This window comes from Trachypithecus francoisi, unplaced genomic scaffold (assembly GCF_009764315.1).
Source record: "Trachypithecus francoisi isolate TF-2019V2 unplaced genomic scaffold, Tfra_2.0 Lachesis_group20, whole genome shotgun sequence".
NCBI lineage: Eukaryota > Metazoa > Chordata > Mammalia > Primates > Cercopithecidae > Trachypithecus > Trachypithecus francoisi.
Genome location: NW_022681466.1, coordinates 46,532,260 through 46,552,572, shown reverse-complemented (window position 1 = coordinate 46,552,572; position 20,313 = coordinate 46,532,260). Strand labels below are relative to the sequence as shown.

The following is a 20,313-nucleotide window of genomic DNA, read 5'->3' as shown; positions in this document are numbered from 1 at the left end:
TTAAATGACTACAGTTCTTCCACCAGTTCTTAATTATATAACCCCCTGAAAAACTTCTCAGAGGTGGTCAGAGTGGTTTATCCTCCTTGCAGCCCCAGGCTGTTAAATCTCTTCCCAATTCCACCCCATTGCTAATGAGTTTGTTACTCCCCACAACTCTGCAGTCCAGCCAGTTTAGAATTTATCCCTTAGCTCCTCAACCCTTCTCTGCCAAATTCAAAGAATGAACATACACCTCTGGTCTCCACTTGGTGCACTGTAATTGCTTGCACTGCACTGAAGTCAGATAGGATTTGGTGATAAATCCGGGATGAATTGAGACTAAGCACCCCCTTCCTCCCACAGACCTTTAGCTTGGTTTGACGTTTGATCTCAATCTGAAAATTATGCTGACTTTCTGAAATGTTTTCTGCTCCTGCCAGGAGGATGTGATCTACCCGGTATCTATGCCAAGCAGCATAAATGAATAGACATTTCCAGTTTTCCTGGTGTCATAAAAACCTTTGTATCGTCATCATATTCTCTCCTCGCCAGGAACACCTGTGCTCAACCTGATCTTCAGGTTTTACTATTGGCCTATATCCCACAACAAAGTGCAAAATGCCTCATATTCACCACTCCTTGATAGAGTCAAGAAAAAAGACACCTGAGCTGATAGCAGAAAGGAATGTTGTTCTCACTGCTTTCACACACAGTCACTAGAACATCCACATTGAGATATGCTGCTACTTTACCCTTTTGCTCCTGGAATTACAAAGTGGAAGGACAGACGATTTTCTTTGCAATATGACAAGAGTACAGAATGCATGCGCGCACACACACACACACACATACACACATTATCAAAACCTTCACTTGTCCCATATTATAGTATCAGACCAGCAGAATGGACCTGGTTCAAGTGGTTGTGATAATCCACAAAGATCCCGCGATAACTTGAGCAGATGGTTATCCTATAACCAATCCAGTCCTCTAATGAATGTAATAAAGCACATTTCACGGTAGGAAGCAATGGGAAATGGGAGGTGGGTTCAGAAAATAGGGGCTGCTGAGATTGTTTACCAGCTGAGTGACCCCAAGCAAATTACTTACTTAATCTCTTCTCCAGAGACTTGCCAAGGGATGAAGCAATTCAGCAGCTAGCATTAGATGCAGCCTCCAGTACTCAAGGAAAGTATGAATTCAAAGACTTAAAAAAAGTTCACAAACACCCGGTAGTCATTTGTAAACCACGCTCAGAAAATACTCAAAAGTTAGGCTAAAAATTCTGGAAACCAACAAAAACAAACTGTTATTTAAAAGAATGGGCCAGGCATGGTGGCTCACGCCTATAATGCCAGCACTTTCGGAGGCCGAGGTGGACTCATCACTTGAGGTCAGGAGTTCAAGACCAGCCTGGCCAACATGGCAAAACACTGTCTCTACTAAAAATACAAAAATTAGCCAGGGCTGGTAATGGGCACCTGTAATCTCAGCTACTCAGGAGGCTGAGGCAGGAGAATTGCTTGAGCCATGGAGGCAGAGGTTGCAGAGAGCTGAGATCGTACCATTGCACTCCAGCCTAGGTGACAGAGTGAGACTCCATCTCCAAAAACAAAACAAACAAACAAACAAACAAAAAAACAATGGGCCTGTTGTAGTGGCTCACACCTGTAATCCCAGCTACTGGGTGGCTGAGGTGGGAGGATCACTTGAGCCTGGGAGATCAAGGCTGCAGTGAACTGTGATTGCACCACTGCACTCCAGCCACTGCACTCTAGCCTGGGTGACAGAGGGAGCCTCAGTCTCAAAAAATAAAAATTAAAAAAAAATAGAAGGCGGTGGCCAGGTGTGGTAGCTCACACCTGTAATCCCAGCACTGTGGGAGGCCAAGGAAGGAGAATCACCTGAGGCCAGGACTTTGCGACCAGCTCACAGCCTGGGCAACACAGCAAGACTTCACTCTGGTACCAAGGCTAGATGTGATGCACTCTTGGTCACTGCTGCCTTGACCTGGGCTCAGGTGATCCACCCACTTCAACCTCCTGAATAGCTGGGACTACATGCACATGCCACCACACTCAGCTATTTTTATTTTTGTAGAGACGGGGGTCTCACTATATTGCCCAGACTGGTCTCAAACTCCTGGGCTTAAGCAATCCTTCCGCCTCAGCTTCCCAAACTGTTCGGATTACAGGCATGAGCCACTCCCCAGGCTCTACAAAAAAAGAGAAAATATATATATATATAAAGAGAAAAAAATATATATATATATATATGTTAAAAGGATGGAGGCCAGGCACAATGGCTCATGTCTGTAATCCCAGCACTTTAGGAGGCCAAGGCGGGTAGATCATCTGAGGTCAGGAGGTTGAGACCAGCCTGACCAACATGGAGAAACCCCATCTGTACTAAAAATACAAAATTAGCCAGGTGTGGTGGCACACGCCTATAATCCCAGCTACTCTGGAGGCTGAGGCAGGAGAATCATTTGAACCCGGGAGGCGGAGGTTGTGGTGAGCTGAGATCACGCCATTGCACTCCAGCCTGGGCAACAAGAGTGAAACTCTGTCTCAAAACAATAAAAAATAAATAAAAAATAAAAGGATGGTGAATTATAGGCTAAAATTTCCCATTGTTATTTTAAAAAATAGCCAAACACAGACTGAATCCCATATCTATCAAAAGTAACATCAGCAGTCAATTCAGTGGCTCCATTTTATAAACCATATAGATGCAGTATGTTATAAACTAGGAAAAACAACCATGCTCAGGAAGAAAGAATGGTCCCTAGAAGAAAGATATGCATATGGATAAAGGCAAGGGCTGTAAAGGACTAGTTATGTTAGCTTCTTTTCAAACCCAAAATGGAGACTTCTTCAGCCAAGCTCAAATATTAGAAGTCTTGACTTTTTAACAGCACCAAGTTTCAAAACACAGGCATACAAGTTACAGTAGACAAATATATCCTGTTTGCACTTGACTTCCTATTTTGGGCTATCTGATCTCTTTCCACTGCTGCACCCTAGACCTTCAACAAATAGGTAACCTTTCATATCTGCTGCCAACTGGTTCACTAGACAGTATTTCAGTGACAATAAAGTACATTATTATATGAGTTAGGTAAAAGATCTGCCTAACAAGCACCAAAAACCAATCATGAGCGTCCAAGACACTTTCTGGATTTCCCATGCTTTGTACTGACATCTGACTTAAGCAATAAAAACTTAACACAAATAGTGTTGAGATAAGGAAATTAACCCTGAAACAAAACTTGGAATATGAGGGCTGGAAAAAAGAGCAAGAAAAATTGAAAATGTTTTAATAATTTAACGTTAGCCCCTGTTCAAATGCAGAATGAACGGATTCCCAGAAGGGAGTGACTGAGACAGCTAAACGGCCCTTTGGTGAAAACTGCCTCAAATCCAACAGGCTACCAACTGGACAGTCTACTTTTCAGCATTGCAAAAGCCTTCAATTTTAGACACCTAAAGCCTCCACTTCAAGTGCAACTTTCCACTGCTTTCAAAGATTTGGTGGTTTCCTAGGCCACATTCAGTTCTATAAGTAAACACTGGGCAACAAATACCCCAGTTTAATGAACAAGTCATTTAGCCTCTTTGGGTCTGTTTTCTCATCTGGAAAACAGGAAGGTTGAACTACACTCATCTCTAATGTTTTCTCCAGCTATAGAAAAAAATTGAGGATTCAATATTAATGGTTAGCAGAAGTTTCTGTGGCTTCCTGCATTATTTCTTTGGTCAACTAAGATGCCTCTCACATCCCACATCCCACATCCCACACTGTGAATAAAATGCCCTGATCTACCTCCCCAGCACCCAAAGATTTTTTTTCCCTTTCCCTTTCACTTGAAACATGCATCGGAAATTTCCCTCTTGAAAGCAATACACTGACAAATTTTAAGTACTGTTCTTTATACAAGGTCTTTTATTAAGATCTTAATATAATCACCAGTCAATTCCTACGCTGCTCATCCGATTCATGGAGGAACTCGAGCCACAAAAGGATGGAGAAAATCTGACCGGCAGCATGTGGCACACCCACACAGTGACTGCTAATGGGGAAAGAATGAGGCAAAATCTGGGTAAAAAAAAAGGAGTGGTAAAGAGAAGTTCAGTGAGTCAGTGCAAGGGAAAACACAGGTTAATGGAAAAGAAAGAAAAGGAAATGTGAAAGGAAGAAGAAAAGCAAAAAGGGAGGGAATCTATAAACCATGAGCAGAAACTTAAAAATCTGAAATTCTGTTCAGTTATTCATTCATTCACCCAATAGATATCGAATGCCCACTATGTGCAGGGAACTGAACTAGACACTAGGGGAAAGACAAAGGTCAACCAGACAGATCTGCTCAGTGAGGCCATGGTCTAGTAGGAGATAGGTATGTACACAAACAACTATAATAGATGGCAGAAAGTGTAATGTGCCACAAATGAGACATAAAAGAGAATTCTCTGCTATGAGACTCAGGAAGAAGTGATTACTCCCAGTGAGGGATCAGACTAGGGGGCCTTCATGAGAAGAATGACATTCCAAGCCAAAAGCACAACAGAAACAAGGATACTCAAGTAGGAAATAAAGAACATACAGGAGCAGTGAGTAATTGGCAGTAGTTAGTGATCCAGAGAGCCATGTCTAAATTGGATAGCTGGACTGGAGCCAGACTGAGTATTCAGAAACTGGCTTTAGTATCTGAATTTAAGTCTAGTGAAAGAGGAAGGGGACAGGGAGGAGTTGGTAGACTAGGAGCCAGAAGAAACTCAAAAACTTAACCCATAAAATTAAGATAATAAAATCAACACAAAATCAGTGAGAACAGATATGTAAAGTTCCTCCAAAGAGAGAATATCTTCCAAACCAAAAGCAAGAAGAGAACAAAAAGGCTTGGATGACTATATGAATACACCGGTATTTAAACAAATAATGTGACTACATCTAAGACTGATTAGCAAAGAAATCTGGAAAAATCTAGAAAAAAACGAGGGGCATTTTGACTCCAAAACTGCCCAAGGCCGAGAAATACTAGAGGGAGGTGACATAACATCTTCTCTGCAGTGGAACAAGGTTATTTCATGAAGCTTAGATGGGAACAGCATATAGTAGCACATAGGGGTATGGGCTCTTAGAGGCAGAGGGACTTGGTTCAAATCTCAGTTCAGCATCTTATCAGCTTAAAGAGAGTCTTGGTTTCCTCATTTGTAAATTGAAGATAATTGTGCCTACTTTGCAGGAGGATCACTGGGAGAATAAAATGCCCTACTGTATGCAAAGTACTTAATACAATACCAGGTATTATGGGAAACAATCAATAATCTTTTTTGTAACTGTATTCTGCCCTAAAAGTCATTCTATCTTATAAATCCATGCTCACCAAGCAAGCTTGATATTATTAAATTTGATTGCCAGATCTCTTGATACTGAAAAGCAATTATCCTAACAAATTCCAGAATCCTCTTAACAGAAAAGGAATCCTTCATTCTAAAATAATAAATTGGCATTCCATTCTGAGCTCAATCACTCAAGTCTGAATACAATCCTGTCTTCAAGACTAATTATTTCCAGGTTCTCAACAAAATACATTTTCTGACCCAAGACTAGACTGACGACACAGTGACCAAAATCCTGAGGGGTCATCCTGAGAAGCTAGATTGGCATCACCCTGGTCAGCCCTACCTAATGCCACCTTCACTCTACAAGCTAACTTGTATAATACTTTCCCATACTTCTCCTCCACCTTCCTCTCATACCCTTCAATCACGCACTATAATGAAGTACTTTACCTTCCTCTCTAACCGTGTAGAGGTCAAATATCCCATCTTATCCATTTTTGCATTTTCCTCCATATCCCAATATAACTTGCATCAAAAGAACCACAATAAATATTTACTGTAAAACACAATTTTGCTTAACAACACAAGCCATTGCATTCCACCACTCCCACAAGCTGAGGCCTCTTTCTGATTTATTTTTCCCACATCAGATGGGTAATGCACTGACTTTGTAGTAACAAGGCTTGAGGGAAGCACATCTCATACATGTGCATGAAAATCCAATCATTACACTTATGAACAACAAAATAATCCCCTTTCTAATTTACTGAACTCTTATTCTATCCTTTTCTTCCCCTCTCCTTCCTTCCCCTCCCCCACCTCTCCATTCCTAAACTGCCAGATTATTATAGAAAAATAAGAAGACTTTATTTAACGGGGTTGCTAACAAATTCATACAGCTGGAGCTAAGCCATAACTGGGCTCTAAAAACCTTTCATTTATCTCTAGCTGATGTCCTGATAGGACTTTCCAAAGAACAGTGTCATGCAAGGTTTAGGAGCATGGGGCCTGGGTCAGACAGAACTCACAGTCTTCTTTCTGTGTGACCTGTCAAGGTGATTAATTCCCTGAGCATCATTTTTCTCATCTGTAAAATGAAGTACCTAAATGAGGTCATTCACACAAATCCTTAACACTAGAACAGTGACCAGCTTAGAGTAGGTGCTTAGTAAATACCGATCCAACAGCTTTTAAAATCTTGCCTTCCCACACATGCTCCTCTATGGAAGTTTGTACAAGGCAAACTCCTTGTGATCTTCCTTTTTCTTTAATTCCCAACTTCCCTACGAAAGTAGCTGGTACTCTGCCTTCACTTCTCCATCACATACTCATTCATAAACTCAATTTCATTCTGCAGAAAGCCCTTTCTCCATGGTCACCAATGATCTTCTAATGGATAAATGTGTGGCTCTTTCCTACGTCCTCAACCTTCATGATCTCCCTGCAGCCCCATACACCCACAACCTACCCATATTCTTCCTTATGAAGCTGTCCTCAGAGGGTTACCAAGGTTTATGGACAGAAATATAACTTTAATTAAGCATTAGACCAGGTGCAGTGGCTCACCTGTAATCCCAGCACTTTGGGAGGCTGAGGTGGGTGGATCACCTGAGGTCAGGAGTTCAAGACCAGCCTGGCCAAAACGGTAAAAACCCATCTCTACTAAAAATACAAAATTAGCCGAGTGTGGTGGCACACACCTGTAGTCCCAGCTACTCAGGAGGCTGAGGCAGGAGAATCACTTGAACCCAGGAGGCGGAGGTTGCAGTGAGCCAAGATCATGCCATTGCCCTCCAAGCCTGGGCGACAGAGCAAAATCCATCTCAAAACAAAACAAAACAAAAAACACATTAATCAGGCTGGACTTTGACGCATTTCCTTGTAATCGAAAGTCACACGGCACTAGATACTGACCATTTGCATCCCTACTGTTTCTAAGGTTGGATCTCTGACTTTAGAAGCATAAGGCTTTTCTTTAAGAATTGCCTGACATATTTTTCAGATCCCAAATTCTGGTAAAACAGCTGATGTCAACCAGTTTGAAGACCCTCAGAGAGAAACGAAATCAGCATAATACAGTTTTTTCATCTCCTGGTCCCATTACGTCACCTTTCTCTCTCTGGTCAACCAACAATCTCCACACTCCAGCCCACTCCAAAATCCTTAAAAACCCTAGCTCCAAACTCCTCAGGGGGATGGATTTGCAGTTCTCTCTCATCTCCTCATTCTGCAGCCCTACAATTAAACCCCGCCCCCATGTCTTGGGTATTGACTTACCACACATCAGGCAGCACACTTACTCCCAATACACTTGAATTAAGGGCCGGGCGCGGTGACTCAAGCCTGTAATCCCAGCACTTTGGGAGGCCAAGACGGGCAGATCACAAGGTCAGGAGATCGAGACCATCCTGGCTAACATGGTGAAACCCCGTCTCTACTAAAAAATACAAAAAACTAGCCGGGCGAGGTGGCGGGCGCCTGTAGTCCCAGCTACTCGGGAGGCTGAGGCAGGAGAATGGCATAAACCCGGGAGACAGAGCTTGCAGTGAGCTGAGATCTGGCCACTGCACTCCAGCCTGGGCAACAGAGCGAGACTCTGTCTCAAAAAAAAAAAAAATACACTTGAATTCTCCTTATAGGCTCCTTTTCCCACATTGGCTCCCACTGCAGGCGCAGTAGCTTGACTCGCCTTTGACATCAATAACCACTCTTGCTCCCTTATTTTCCTTCCCTGGTTCCTCCTTGTGCTCCCTACATAGGCCCCAGGGCTCTGTACTCCTTACTCTTCCCTCTTCCTTTCCTTCTCTAGTGAATTTTACTTCCACTTTTTTTTTTCTTTTTTTTTGAGACGAAGTTTTGCCTGTTGCCAGGCTGAAGTGCAGTGACACGATCTCGGCTCACCACAACCTTCACCTCCCAGGTTCAAGTGATTCTCCTGCCTCAGCCTCCCCAGTAACTGGGATTACAGGCATGCACCACCACACCCAGCTAATTTTGTATTTTTAGTGGAGACAGGGTTTCTCCGTGTTGGTCAGGCCGGTCTCAAACTCCCAAAGTCAGGTGATCTGCCCGCTTCGGCCTCCCAAAATGCTGGGGTTATAGGCGTGAGCCACCACGCCCAGCCTGGTTCTACTTTTTAAATGCATCCTGCAAGTATCCCGTTCTATGTCCACTGCCATAACCTGCCCTATCTGCCATGATCCTTCTCAAGAAGGGAGACAAACACTTCCTTACTAGTCCCTTTTTTGTGACTCTCTATTCTCTACAGAGTAGCCAGGGTATCCTTTTATTTAGAAAAAGAATCTCTGCTTGTCACTTTGTTTTAAGCCTTCAATGGTGTCCCACCACCTTTTTTTTTTGAGACAGAGTTTTCGCTCTTGTTACCCAGGCTGGAGTACAATGGTGCAATCTTGGCTCACTGCAACATCCACCTCCCGGGTTCCAGCAATTCTCCTGCCTCAGCCTCCTGAGTAGCTGGGATTACAGGCATGAGCCACCATGCCTGGCTAAAATTTTTTGTATTTTTAGTAGAGACGGGATTTTACCACGTTGGCCAGGCTGTTCTCGAACTCCTGACCTCAGGTGACCCACCTGTCTCAGCCACCCAAAGTGCTAGGATTACAGGTGTGAGCCACCATGCCCAGCACCACCACACTTTTGAGTGAAGGCTAAACTCACTATCTAGCCCACAAAGTCCCCATGTGATGTGGGCTCTGCCTGCCTCTCCCACTTTACCTCATGCAGCTGTCCCTCTTCACTCACCTCGCTCTGTCCTTCAGTCACCTTCTTTCAATTCCTCAAAAATTATAAATTATTTATTGCCCCAGGGCCTACAAACTTGGGGTTCCTTTTCTGGCTGAAACATTCTCCCTAGCTCTTGTCACAAGACTGGCTCCTTCTCAGACTGCAGTTCACCTTCCCTATAACATAGCTGTCTGGCACACAGTAGGAGCTTACCCAGGTATTTGTGAAAGGAATAGATTTCATATTCTTCAGTCAGGTAACTCCCAAAAGTGAATATCTGGAATCAATCTCACCCTTCAGATTTCTAAATGCCTGCTAAACCTCCATACCTCAAATTTAGCATAGAAATGTCTCATTTCTAAATGCCTGCTAAACCTCCATACCTCAAATTTAGCATACTAGATATAAAATCAACCTTTCATCTTTTCCCAAACCAGTTTCTCCAGTTTTCTGAAATTACATGAGCAATAATGACCCACAGTTTCCACTTCAGAACAATAAATTTCCCTTTCATTTGCTTCACCTGTCCAAAATTCCAATCACCTTTAAAACTAAATTCAAATATCACTTCATTCATTCATGCATTCAACCACTTACTCATTCAACAAGTACTTACTGAGTGCCTTTTATGAGGCAGATACTATGTTAGATACTTGAAAGCAAAGCAGATATATTTTTGTCTATTATACATCAAACAATCATATAAATATTGAATTATGAACTAAAAAAAAGCAATGAAGGAAAAATGCCAGAAACCATGAGAAAAAAATGAGAGGCATCAAGAAACACTGTTCTAATGACGGGCTGATTTAATGAAATATAATTTACCCTAGGCAGACTGCAAGGAAGAGCATACTAGACAGATGATTCAAACAAGTCCTAGAAGCAGGAGAGATAAGATCTATCTCAACGTACATACCATCTTGCCTTACGTATTATACCTACCTGTCCCCCGCACCACACTCATTTTACTGATAGCTACCTGAAAGAAAGGACTTAAGAGTGTCTCTTATGTGCCAACACAACACTCCCAGGAGATACTGAGTCACTGGTCTGGTACCTAGGAGCTCATGCTTGTAAAAAGCTCCCAGATGACTCTATATGCAGCCAAATTTGTAAATCATATGCCCAAACTACCCATTTAATAAACACGTATTGATTATTCTCTCACGAAAAATCTCTAAGGTCAGTGTGGTAAACTGTATCTAAAATTGGTGATAGGCCGGGGGCGGTGGCTCATGCCTGTAATCCCAGAACTTTGGGAGGCCAAGGTGGGCAGATCGTGAGGTCAGGAGTTCAAGACCAGCCTGACCAACATGGTAAAACCCCATATCTAATAAAAATACAGAAGTTAGCCAGGCGTGGTAGCACGCAACTGTAATCTCAGCTATTCAGGAGGCTGTGGCAAGAGAATCACTTGAAACCGGGAGGCACAGGTTGCAGTGAGCTGAGATCGCACCACTGCACTCCAGCCTGGGCGACAGAGCAAGACTCTGTTTCAAAAAATAAAATAAAATAAAATTGGTAGTAATAATCCAAACCACACTCCAAGCTCTTTTGCAATGTGATTTTTACCCTCTATCCTTTAGAGGTGAAGTCAACGTCCCCTCCTCTTGTATCTGGGCAAAAGTGATGATGTATGACTGCCAGGCCTAGGTCTTAAGAGATCCTGCAGCTTCCGTTATGGCCCAGCCACTGTGAAAAGGAGCTCGAGCTAGATTTTTTTTTTTTTTTTTTTTTTTTGAGACGGTCTCACTCTGTCGCTCAGGTTGGAGTGCAAGGGCACAATCTTGGCTCACTGCAACCTCTGCCTCCTGGGTTCAAGCAACTCTCCTGCCTCAGCCTCCCAAGCAGGTGGGATTACAGGTGCCCGCCACCACGCCTAGCTAATTTTTGTATTTTTAGTAGAGACGGGGTTTCACCATGTTGGTCAGGCTGGTCTGGAACTCCTGACCTCAGGTGATCCACCCACCTCGGCCTCCCAAAGTGCTGAGATTACAGGCATGAGCCACCGTGCCTGGCCATTCTATACAGATTTATGAGTGATGAGAGACCAAGAAAAAGAACTCACAGAGAACCAGGATATCCCAGCCAACAGCTAGCTCCAAAGGTATAGACATGTGCAACCATCTTGGATCCTACAGCTCAATCAGCATCATATGGGGCAAAAAAAATATGTCCTTCTTTCCTGAATTACTAACCCACAAAATCATAGGCAATAAAATGGTTGTCATGTTATGCCACCAAAAGTCTTCGGGTAATTTGTCACACAACAGACAACTGAAACAGTCAGAAATTCAACACTCTCTTGGGCAGTCATTCAAACATTTCTCCACTTTGATGATCAAAAAACTCTTTCTCGTACTCATCAAAATTGCTCCTCCTTCAATTTAAGACCATTTCCTCTTAAATCTTTGAAGTTCATGAAGAATAATTAATAAAAATCCCCCTGGCAAAAACTAGTCTTGTATTTGAAGATGATAATCAAGCTCTCCCGTAGCTTTTCCTTCTCCAGGCTAAAATCTTTCCCCCCTTTTTAAACTTAAAATGATAACATCTATTTTTCAACCTTTTAATCATTTTAATTATCCTCTCAAGTATGAGGGGACCAAAAGTGAATGCCACATACCAATATCTAACAGAGATTATTTCCTAGCTCTAATGGTTCATCTTTCTATAATGGAATTCCTCATAGTCCCAAATATGGCATGTTAGCACTCCAAAAGTTGTGAAGTGATCTACAAAGTTAATTACTTATTATAACTATAAAAGGTTTTCTGCTCTTAACACTCAGCTTACTCCATTTTGGGATGACTGCTTTCACTCACCAGCCTGGTTTGACGCTCCACCAGGGCAGCAGGTTTTCACAACTTCCAGATATTTGAAGTATAACAGAAAAACTTGAGAGGTTGGAGTGGGCACACCATTAATTTCAATCAAGGTCTCTAACCACAACTAGGGCCTTCCCATAGGTCAGGCAGGTTCTGAGCACCTTCTCCTCCTACTTTGATGATAAAGTGGCCTTGTAAAAGGCAAGACCGTTAGCACTTGCCCATCGAGCAAAAGCACCATTTCTGTGGAACCTGATAGAGTATATTTAACTACTATATTAAGAGGCAAACCAGTTGCTTAATGCAGTGTAAGAACCATGTTTTCTCTCTGAGTCTTAGCTGAAAGTAAGTATGCTTTGGTATCAGACTAGCTTTATAATCACTGGTAAAATAGGGATAATAAATAAAGCCTACCCAACACAAATAAAACCATATGAGGGAAATAATTTTGTAAAACACCATGAAAATGTTGTAATATTGCCGGACTAGATCTCAGCAAGCCCTTTAAATCTTCAAATTAACTTTGAATGATTACTTGACGGTTACAGGTAACATACAAAGTAAGCAGCCATGGGCTCATGTTCATCAAATAGGAATAAAAAACCATGCCATCTAACAAAAAACTTATGGATTTTCTAATATTGCAAAGAATAATGGTTTGACCCTGGAGATCCAGGTCAGCCACTCGCTCTGATGGTGCCAAGTTCTAGTCCAGGGATACCAAGTTCAGTCAAGGAACTCAACAGTCTAGTGGAAGAGACAGACAGTGCTGTCTGTCAGAAAAGACAGAGAAGTCAGAGAAGACGCATATATGAACTAAGTGTCCTGAGGGATGAGTATCTTGCCAGTTGGAGAAGGGAGAGTCCATTGGGAAAAGGCAGAGTCCTAAAAGACATGGTATATCCAAGGAATGTTAAAATGAGAAGTTCAGTGAAGCTGGAGAGGAGAGAAATGGCCAGGGGAGAGGGAGATAAGATGGTTAACAGCAACATGTAGGAAAGAATCCAACTGTTAAAGGTTTTAGAAGTCAAGCTAAGTGGAAAACAGGGAACAAATGGCACCTTAAATGAAAAGATTAGATGTTGACTTTTAAAAGATAATTTAGGCAATAATATGGAGAAGATAGGAGCAAGGAAAGACTTATGGTGGAGTGGCCATTTGATAAAGATCTGAACTAGGAGTTACAAACTCAAATTCCTAGAGGCAATGCAGGCAAAATGCTAAGTCTTCAGTGTGTAAGATGTCAGAAGATGGTGGTATCTGTAATGTTTGAAGAGTACAGGCCCTGTCTCTGATGGTGCCTAAAAGTATTCACACACAAAATTTTAAGCCCTTAGGCTGACTGACAGATTTTTGAGATGGCGTCTCCTTCTGTGCCTAGGCTGGAGTTCAGCAGCACAATCTCGGCTCACTGAAACCTCCGCCTCCTGGGTTCAAGCAATTCTCTTTCCTCAGCCTCCCGAGTAGCTGGTACCACAAGCACTGGCCACCATGCCTGGCATGCTTTTTTTTTTTTTTTTTTTTTTTTTAATAGCGACAGGGTTTCACCATGTTGGCCAGGATGGTCTCAAACTCTCTCTCCTTTTTAGTTTTTTTTTTTTTTTTGATATGGAGTCTCACAGTTGCCCAGGCTGGAGTACAGTGGTGTGATCCTCACTCACTGCAACCTCCACCTCCTGGGTTCAAGCGATTCTCCTGCTTCAGCACCCTGAGTAGCTGGGATTACAGGCACGTGCCACCATGCCCAGCTAATTTTTTGTTATTAGTAGAGATGGGTTTTCACCATGTTTGCCAGGCTGGTCTCAAACTCCTGACCTCAGGTGATTCAACCACCTCGGCCTCCCAAAGTGCTATGATTACAGGTATGAGCCACCACGCCCAGCCTGATTTTAATTGTCCAGTTTTGACCTCTAGTAAATTAAGGCAATGACAGTGTGAATGAAGAAAAGCCACACATCAAACAGTACTCCAATAAAATCAACTGGGTTTAGCACATTTAAAGATGTGAAACTAAAAGGAATGAATAGGGCTGGGCACAGTAGCTCATGCCTGTAATCCCAGCACTTTGGGAGGCCAAGGCAGGTGGATCACAAGGTCAAGAGATCAAGTCCATCCTGGCCAACATGGTGAAACCCTGTCTCTACTAAAAACACAAAAATTAGCTGGGCGTGGTGGCACATGACTGTAGTCCCAGCTACTCAGGAGGCTAAGGCAGGAGAATCACTTGAACCCGGGAAGCAGAGGTTGCAGTGAGCTGAGATCGTGCCACTGCATTGCAGCCTGGGCGACAGAGCAAGACTCCGTCTCAGGGGTAAAAAAAAAGAGTTGATAAGAGGATTGGAGTTGAGAAAGTACAGTACAGGCTCTTGCTCATTCTACCCTTACTAAGAACCTACTATGTGCAATGTACCATGGATATAATTCTATCAAAGCAGACTCTGATTCTCAATACATACTATGATTGGAGTAAATACCAGGTTCTCCTGAGTACTCACCTAGCCCTGATAAGTAAGAAGAGGCTTTGTGGAAGAGGTGACCTCTAGGCTGAAACCAGCTGGCCAGATTAAGCTTGGGGAAGGTGTGTAAAAGAAGGCTTATATGTGCTAAGGTCTGAGGTGAAAGAGAGCATGGGCAATTTGTTGGAATTATAAGGAGCAGAAACGTAATTTTGAAGGTGACGACCACCTAGAGATATCATAGTCTGATTAGGTGAAGGGCTCAAAAGTTTGGAGATGAAAAGCAGGAAGGAGACAGGGTAGCAGCCTAGTAGAATTAGAGATGAGGAGGTTCTTCCTATTAATTCAGAAGGGAATACAGGAACAAACTCACTGGTAAAACTGTTCTCTACAACTCAATATTTAGTTATTAGGAAGGCAATCAAATGCCTTCGCTTCTTTTCCTTTAACAATGGTTTAGTTTGACTAAAGTGTTTCCCACAAGACACACACAAAAAAAACAAAACACAAAAGCAAACGATGGATAAAGCTGTAAACCTAACGTTTTACTTTTCTAAGATTTATATAATCAATGGTTTAATTGGACCTAATGCCACATCCAGAACCCAAATGAAAGAAAACTTCTGGCCGGGTGCAGTGGCTCACGCCTGTAATTCCAGCACTTTGGGAGGCTGAGGAGGGTGGATCACCTGAGCTCGGGAGTTCGAGACCAGCCTGACCAACACGGCGAAAGCCTGTCTCTACTAAAAATACAAAATTAGCTGGGTGTGGTGGCACACACCTATAATCCCAGCTACTTGGGAGGCTGAGGCAAGAGAATCATAACCCGGCCGGGCACGGTGGCTCAAGCCTGTAATCCCAGCACTTTGGGAGGCCGAGACGGGTGGATCACGAGGTCAGGAGATCGAGACCATCCTGACTAACACGGTGAAACCCCGTCTCTACTAAAAAATACAAAAAACTAGCTGGGCAAGGTGGCGGGCGCCTGTAGTCCCAGCTACTCGGGAGGCTGAGGCAGGAGAATGGCGTGAACCCAGGAGGCGGAGCTTGCAGTGAGCTGAGATCCGGCCACTGCACTCCAGCCTGGGCGACAGAGCGAGACTCCGTCTCAAAAAAAAAAAAAAAAAAAAAAAAAGAGAATCATAACCAGGAGGTGGAGGTTGCAGTGAGCTGAGATCGTGCCATTGCACTCCAGCTGGGCAACAAGAGTAAAACTCTGTATCAAAAAAAAAAATCTGACTCACTTCTGAAGACAGGATTTTCCCAGTTTCTAATGCAGCTTCATCTAGCTAATGAAATTTAAGAAAACAGTCTGAGGTTACCTGATTTTGCCAGTTTCAAAACATTGCCACGAGAGAAAGCAAGCTGTCTCCAGTTCCTGTGGCTGAGGTCGTTGGAGCCACGTTCAGATGAGATCATCTCAGGAACCAAGAGTAGCGGCTTTCATGCACAGTGAATGGTGCCGCCTGGGGATGTATCTTTGGTAAGCAAGATTGCAACAGAGCAGGGAGTTTACTCAGGACAGTGCTGACTCACGCTGGGCAAAACCTGTATGTCCCAAACAACTCAGCCTGAACCAACTGCAATCAACTGCAACCTAGGAAAGAAGAGGCGCCCCACTGATTGTTTTAAATCAAGTGCTGATTACTGGGGGCAGGTAAACCTCATTCCCCCACTGCTGGTAACTTGGCCACCTCCAGAGCCCTTACCCAAAAAGTTCCAGTGGCCAGTTTCTAAAATTCCATCTGAGAACAGGCTGGGGCTGGGGTCAGCAAGATTACTGAACATAGCAGGTTCACAGCTCTGAAGATTTCCCCAGGAGGCTGATAAAGAAGTCACTTTGCATTTACAAATTAGAACATCTGGGTCAGTGGACTCAGGGAACTTGCCCAGTCATCATTAGCCAGTCAAATCATTAGGGTGAATTTTTGTCAGTTCTAACCAGGCTCATTGTTCTTTTTTCCCACTAGGCCTCCTCCGACCTCTCTATTTCTTTAGACAACTCAAGTTCTCTCATTAAGATAGACACACTGGAATTTTTTTTTTTTTAATCAGCTGCCACATTCTCTATGCTAAAGCCAAATCATGCACCATCACACCTACTGGATGCATAGGGAATATAGAAGTCTATGAAAATCACCTTAACACTTGCTCTGAAAAGAGAAATCCCTAAATTTATGTCAATTCTCATTTATTAGCCTGCTTATTAAAAAAAAAAAAAAAATCAATTCTAGAATGACTGGCTCATCATCAGCTATTAATTATTGAATTTGCCCTGACAGGCTAGAATTGACATTGGTGTTATACAAAAAAAAAACAAACCAAAAGACAAAGTCTTTCCTTTCTGTGTGCTTTAATTTGACAAGAGAGAAACTAAAGTTCCTATTAGATCCTTCTGTTTCCTGCTTAAAATGTATGACAGTTCCCCATGACCATCAGCTATTTCTTGGCAGGGCATTTGAGGCCTCTGCACGTAGCTTCATTCATCCTTTAAGGTAGGTCTCACACGGCATGAACTCTGGATGTAGCTGCCAACTCAGCTTGTCATTCAATAATGTTAGATTAATTAAAATGTACGTGCAGACAGAATTTGGGTTTAAAAACTATACTACTTAATTCTATTCCTTTTCAAGGGGCTAGTTTTAAAAAGTTATTTATCCAACTCACTTAATTCTCCTTAATTACATTATTCCAGTAGGATAGCCACGCTGAGCTTTTACAAGGTATTATAAAATGTTTCCTGTTTTATTTCCTTCCCTTCAGTGTTTTCCTTTCAGAAAACAGCTTTGTTTAAAGAAGTTTCCTTATAGTACATGTTAATTAGTCCTTTCCAAATGATAAACACATCTTTATAGAAGCTGACAATCATTATCTCTTCAGCCACACTTTAAAAAAATATTTCTGCAGTTGATGATAAGTTACAAATTCTAGTATGAAACAACTCTCAAGGTAAAGACAAACATGGAACCTCCTTCAGGAAAAAAAAATGATTAGAAAAGCTCCTGATCCGTTCTGTATTTGTGAACTTTAAATAAAAAAGAGGGCTGGGCATGGTGGTTCACACCTATAATTGCAGCACTTTGGGAGGAAAAGGTGGGCGGATCACCTGAGGTCGGGAGTTCAAGACCAGCCTGACCAACATGGAGAAATCCCCACCTCTACCAAAAATACAAAATTAGCCGGGTGTGGTGGCACATGCCTGTAATCCCAGCTACTTGGGAGGCTGAGGCGGGAGAACTGCTTGAACCCAGGAGGCAGAGTTTACAGTCAGAAAGAAGGAAGGAAGGAAGGAAGGAAGGGAGGAAGGGAGGAAGGGAGGGAAGGAGGGAAGGAGGGAGGGAGGGAGGGAGGGAGGGAGGAAGGGAGAAAATCCAGACAGTACTATGCCCAGGAGACAGATACAAACTATATGAAGAGCAGCCTAAAGGCCAAAGGCATGGAACTCCTAACTTGACTAAGAGAAACACCATTGAGCACGTGAGCAGAGCTGCTGCAGCTTATCATTCCCCTCTTTGGGATTCTGACACGGTTTTAACCAACTTCCCCAAAGTATGGCCACACTCCAGCCTAGTTCCTCCTTTTAAACTGGAAAGGTTGAGGATTACATTTTAGAGCTTAAAAAGGTACTCATTTGAACTAGTGGTTTCAGGCACTTGAGGTTTTATGAGGTTATCTGAAAATTATGAGAATATGAGGCTATGAAAAAATAATAACTGTGGCTTTCTGATTAAGTTTTTTCAACATATTATTTTAAAATTAGCCAGGCATGGTAGCATACACCTCTAACCCCAGCTACAAGGGAGGCTGGGGCAGGAGAATCGCTTGAACCCAGGAGATGCGGGTTGCAGAGCCGAGATTGAGCCACTGCACTCCAGCCCAGGCGACAGAAGGAGACTCTATCTCAAAACAAAAAATAACAAAAACAAAAAATACGTTACTTTAAGACTCAAGTAACTTGGCACCCAAAACTATTTATACTTTTTTTAATAAGGTGTTCCCAACAGATATTTAATGATTGTGCATATGTGTGCCTGCCCATTGTTTCACTTGAACAGAAATATGTGACGTCATTGACATCCTTGATTTACTTTCTTTTCTGCAATAGATCTTGATATTATAAACAATAAGCAGGTTTCAAAAGAGAAATTTAAATATCCATTTCTCAGGGTTCTGTAGTCTTCCAATTCCATAGAAAATTACCAAATACATACGGAAGATCTGGGAGGATGCACATGGCAGGGAAAGAACTGTAATGGGAATAAAGATCAAAGAGCTATGTTTAGCTTTGTCCAAATTACCCCCAAAAATTCAGTATATGAATTTTTTTTACAATAAGCATACATTCAAATATGATTTGGTAGTTTAAAATTCAGTTAAAATTTTAAACTTTGTATCGCTTACAAACTACTTTACTCTCACTTCACACTCCTTCCTCTCAACATCTCCCTTTTATTTACTTCCCTACCCCCAGCATCCTAAATGATACTGCACATTTCTTGTTTTTAACAAAATTAATCTTACTTGTGTCCACATCCTTTTTCTAACTGAGAAGTCGGTGAATGGATAAACGCACATTTCCAGGAACCAGTGCCTGTCTCACCTTGTTGATAATTAATGACTGCCAAATTCTAATCCTTGGTGTTCAGGGACCTTATAACCTTTTTTTTTTCTTTTTTTTTTTAACTATAGAATGTACTATTTAAGAAAAACAATATGATGGCAACCAAACATTTATCATCTAATAAATCACAGAAATTAAGCATGAAAAATGAAGTAAACTTTATGATACTCAACAATTAACTCTAGGGGTACTTAAGAATCAACAGGGGTGCTTACTGAAAACGAACATTTCCCATCCCAGTCCTTCAGACACTCTGAATTAGCAGACATGGAGGGAGGCCCCAGAAACTGAATTTGTTTTTTTTTTTTTTGAGACAGAATCTCGCTCTTGTCGCTCAGGCTGGAGAGCAGTGGTACAATCTCAGCTCTCTGCAACCTCCACCTCCCGGGTTCAAGCAATTCTCCTTCCTCAGCCTCCCGAGTAGCTCGGATTATAGGCGTGTGCCACCATGTCTGGCTAATTTTTGTATTTTAGGTAGAGACAGGGTTTCGCCATGTTGGCCAGGCTGGTCTCGAACTCCTGATCTCAGGTGATCTACCTGCTTCAGCCTCCCAAAGTGCTAGGATTACAGGCGTGAGTCATCATGCCCAGCCAAAACTGAATTTTTAATCAGTATCTCTCTCTTCCAAGTTTTTTTTTTTTTTTTTTTTGAGACAGAGTCTCACTCTGTCGCCCAGGTTGGAGCTCAACATGGCAGAATCTCTTGGCTCACTGCAACCTTCACCTCCAGGTTCAAGCAATTCTCCTGCCTCAGCCTCTCAAGTAGGTGGGATTACTATGCACCACTACGCCTGGCTAATTTTTGTATTTTTAATAGAGATGGAGTTTCGCCATGTTAGCCAGGCTGGTCTTGAACTCCTGGCCTCAAGTGATCTGCCTGTCTCAGCCTCCCAAAGTGCTGGGATTATAGGTGTGAGCCACTATGCCCAGCCTTCCAGCAATTCTGACACAGATGGGCCTTGGATCATGTTTTGAGAAAAAGGACACAGCTATGTTCCCTAAGTACTGTTTAGAGTAAAATGAAAAACAGTTTTTTCAAAGACTGAACAGTAGTCACACTGAGCAGGTCCTACACATAAGTCCCCTCACCCACAAGAACCACAAAATATGTAACAAACTGTATTTACTTTGTTGGTTGGACCATTATTTTCTTCAAGCCTTCAGAGACAATTATCCTAACTACCATTAAGGATTTCACTTGTCACCCACAGTCTTGTTATACTGAGACATTTTCACACCTGGATGCAATACAAGGGGCTTAATGGAATTTTTATGGCTAAAAATTAAAGTTCACTTGACTCAACAGAATAGTCAAATAAAACAAAGGAGAAAAC

The 20,313-nt window shown here is 42.4% G+C and overlaps 1 protein-coding gene and 1 non-coding gene across 8 annotated transcripts in view; both read right to left on the bottom strand.

The window, feature by feature from the left end:
• The window catches only part of RFFL (ring finger and FYVE like domain containing E3 ubiquitin protein ligase), an 80,547-nt gene that overhangs the window by 36,719 nt on the left and 23,515 nt on the right, over positions 1-20,313 (bottom strand). Inside the window, exon 1 of one of the 7 annotated variants that reach the window (XM_033184192.1) lies at positions 15,681-15,963. The exons of 5 other annotated variants lie outside the window; for them this stretch is intronic. In XM_033184192.1, coding sequence (XP_033040083.1) covers positions 15,681-15,777 — 97 coding nt within the window. In that variant the 5' untranslated portion in view covers positions 15,778-15,963. Of the gene's footprint in view, positions 1-15,680; positions 15,964-20,313 lie in introns of those variants that run through there. One more of the 7 variants, XM_033184193.1, reaches the window with a different exon arrangement.
• On the bottom strand, positions 5,972-6,078 carry LOC117068120. Its single transcript, XR_004430981.1, has one exon. It is a non-coding gene; the product is annotated as a small nucleolar RNA U13 (small nucleolar RNA).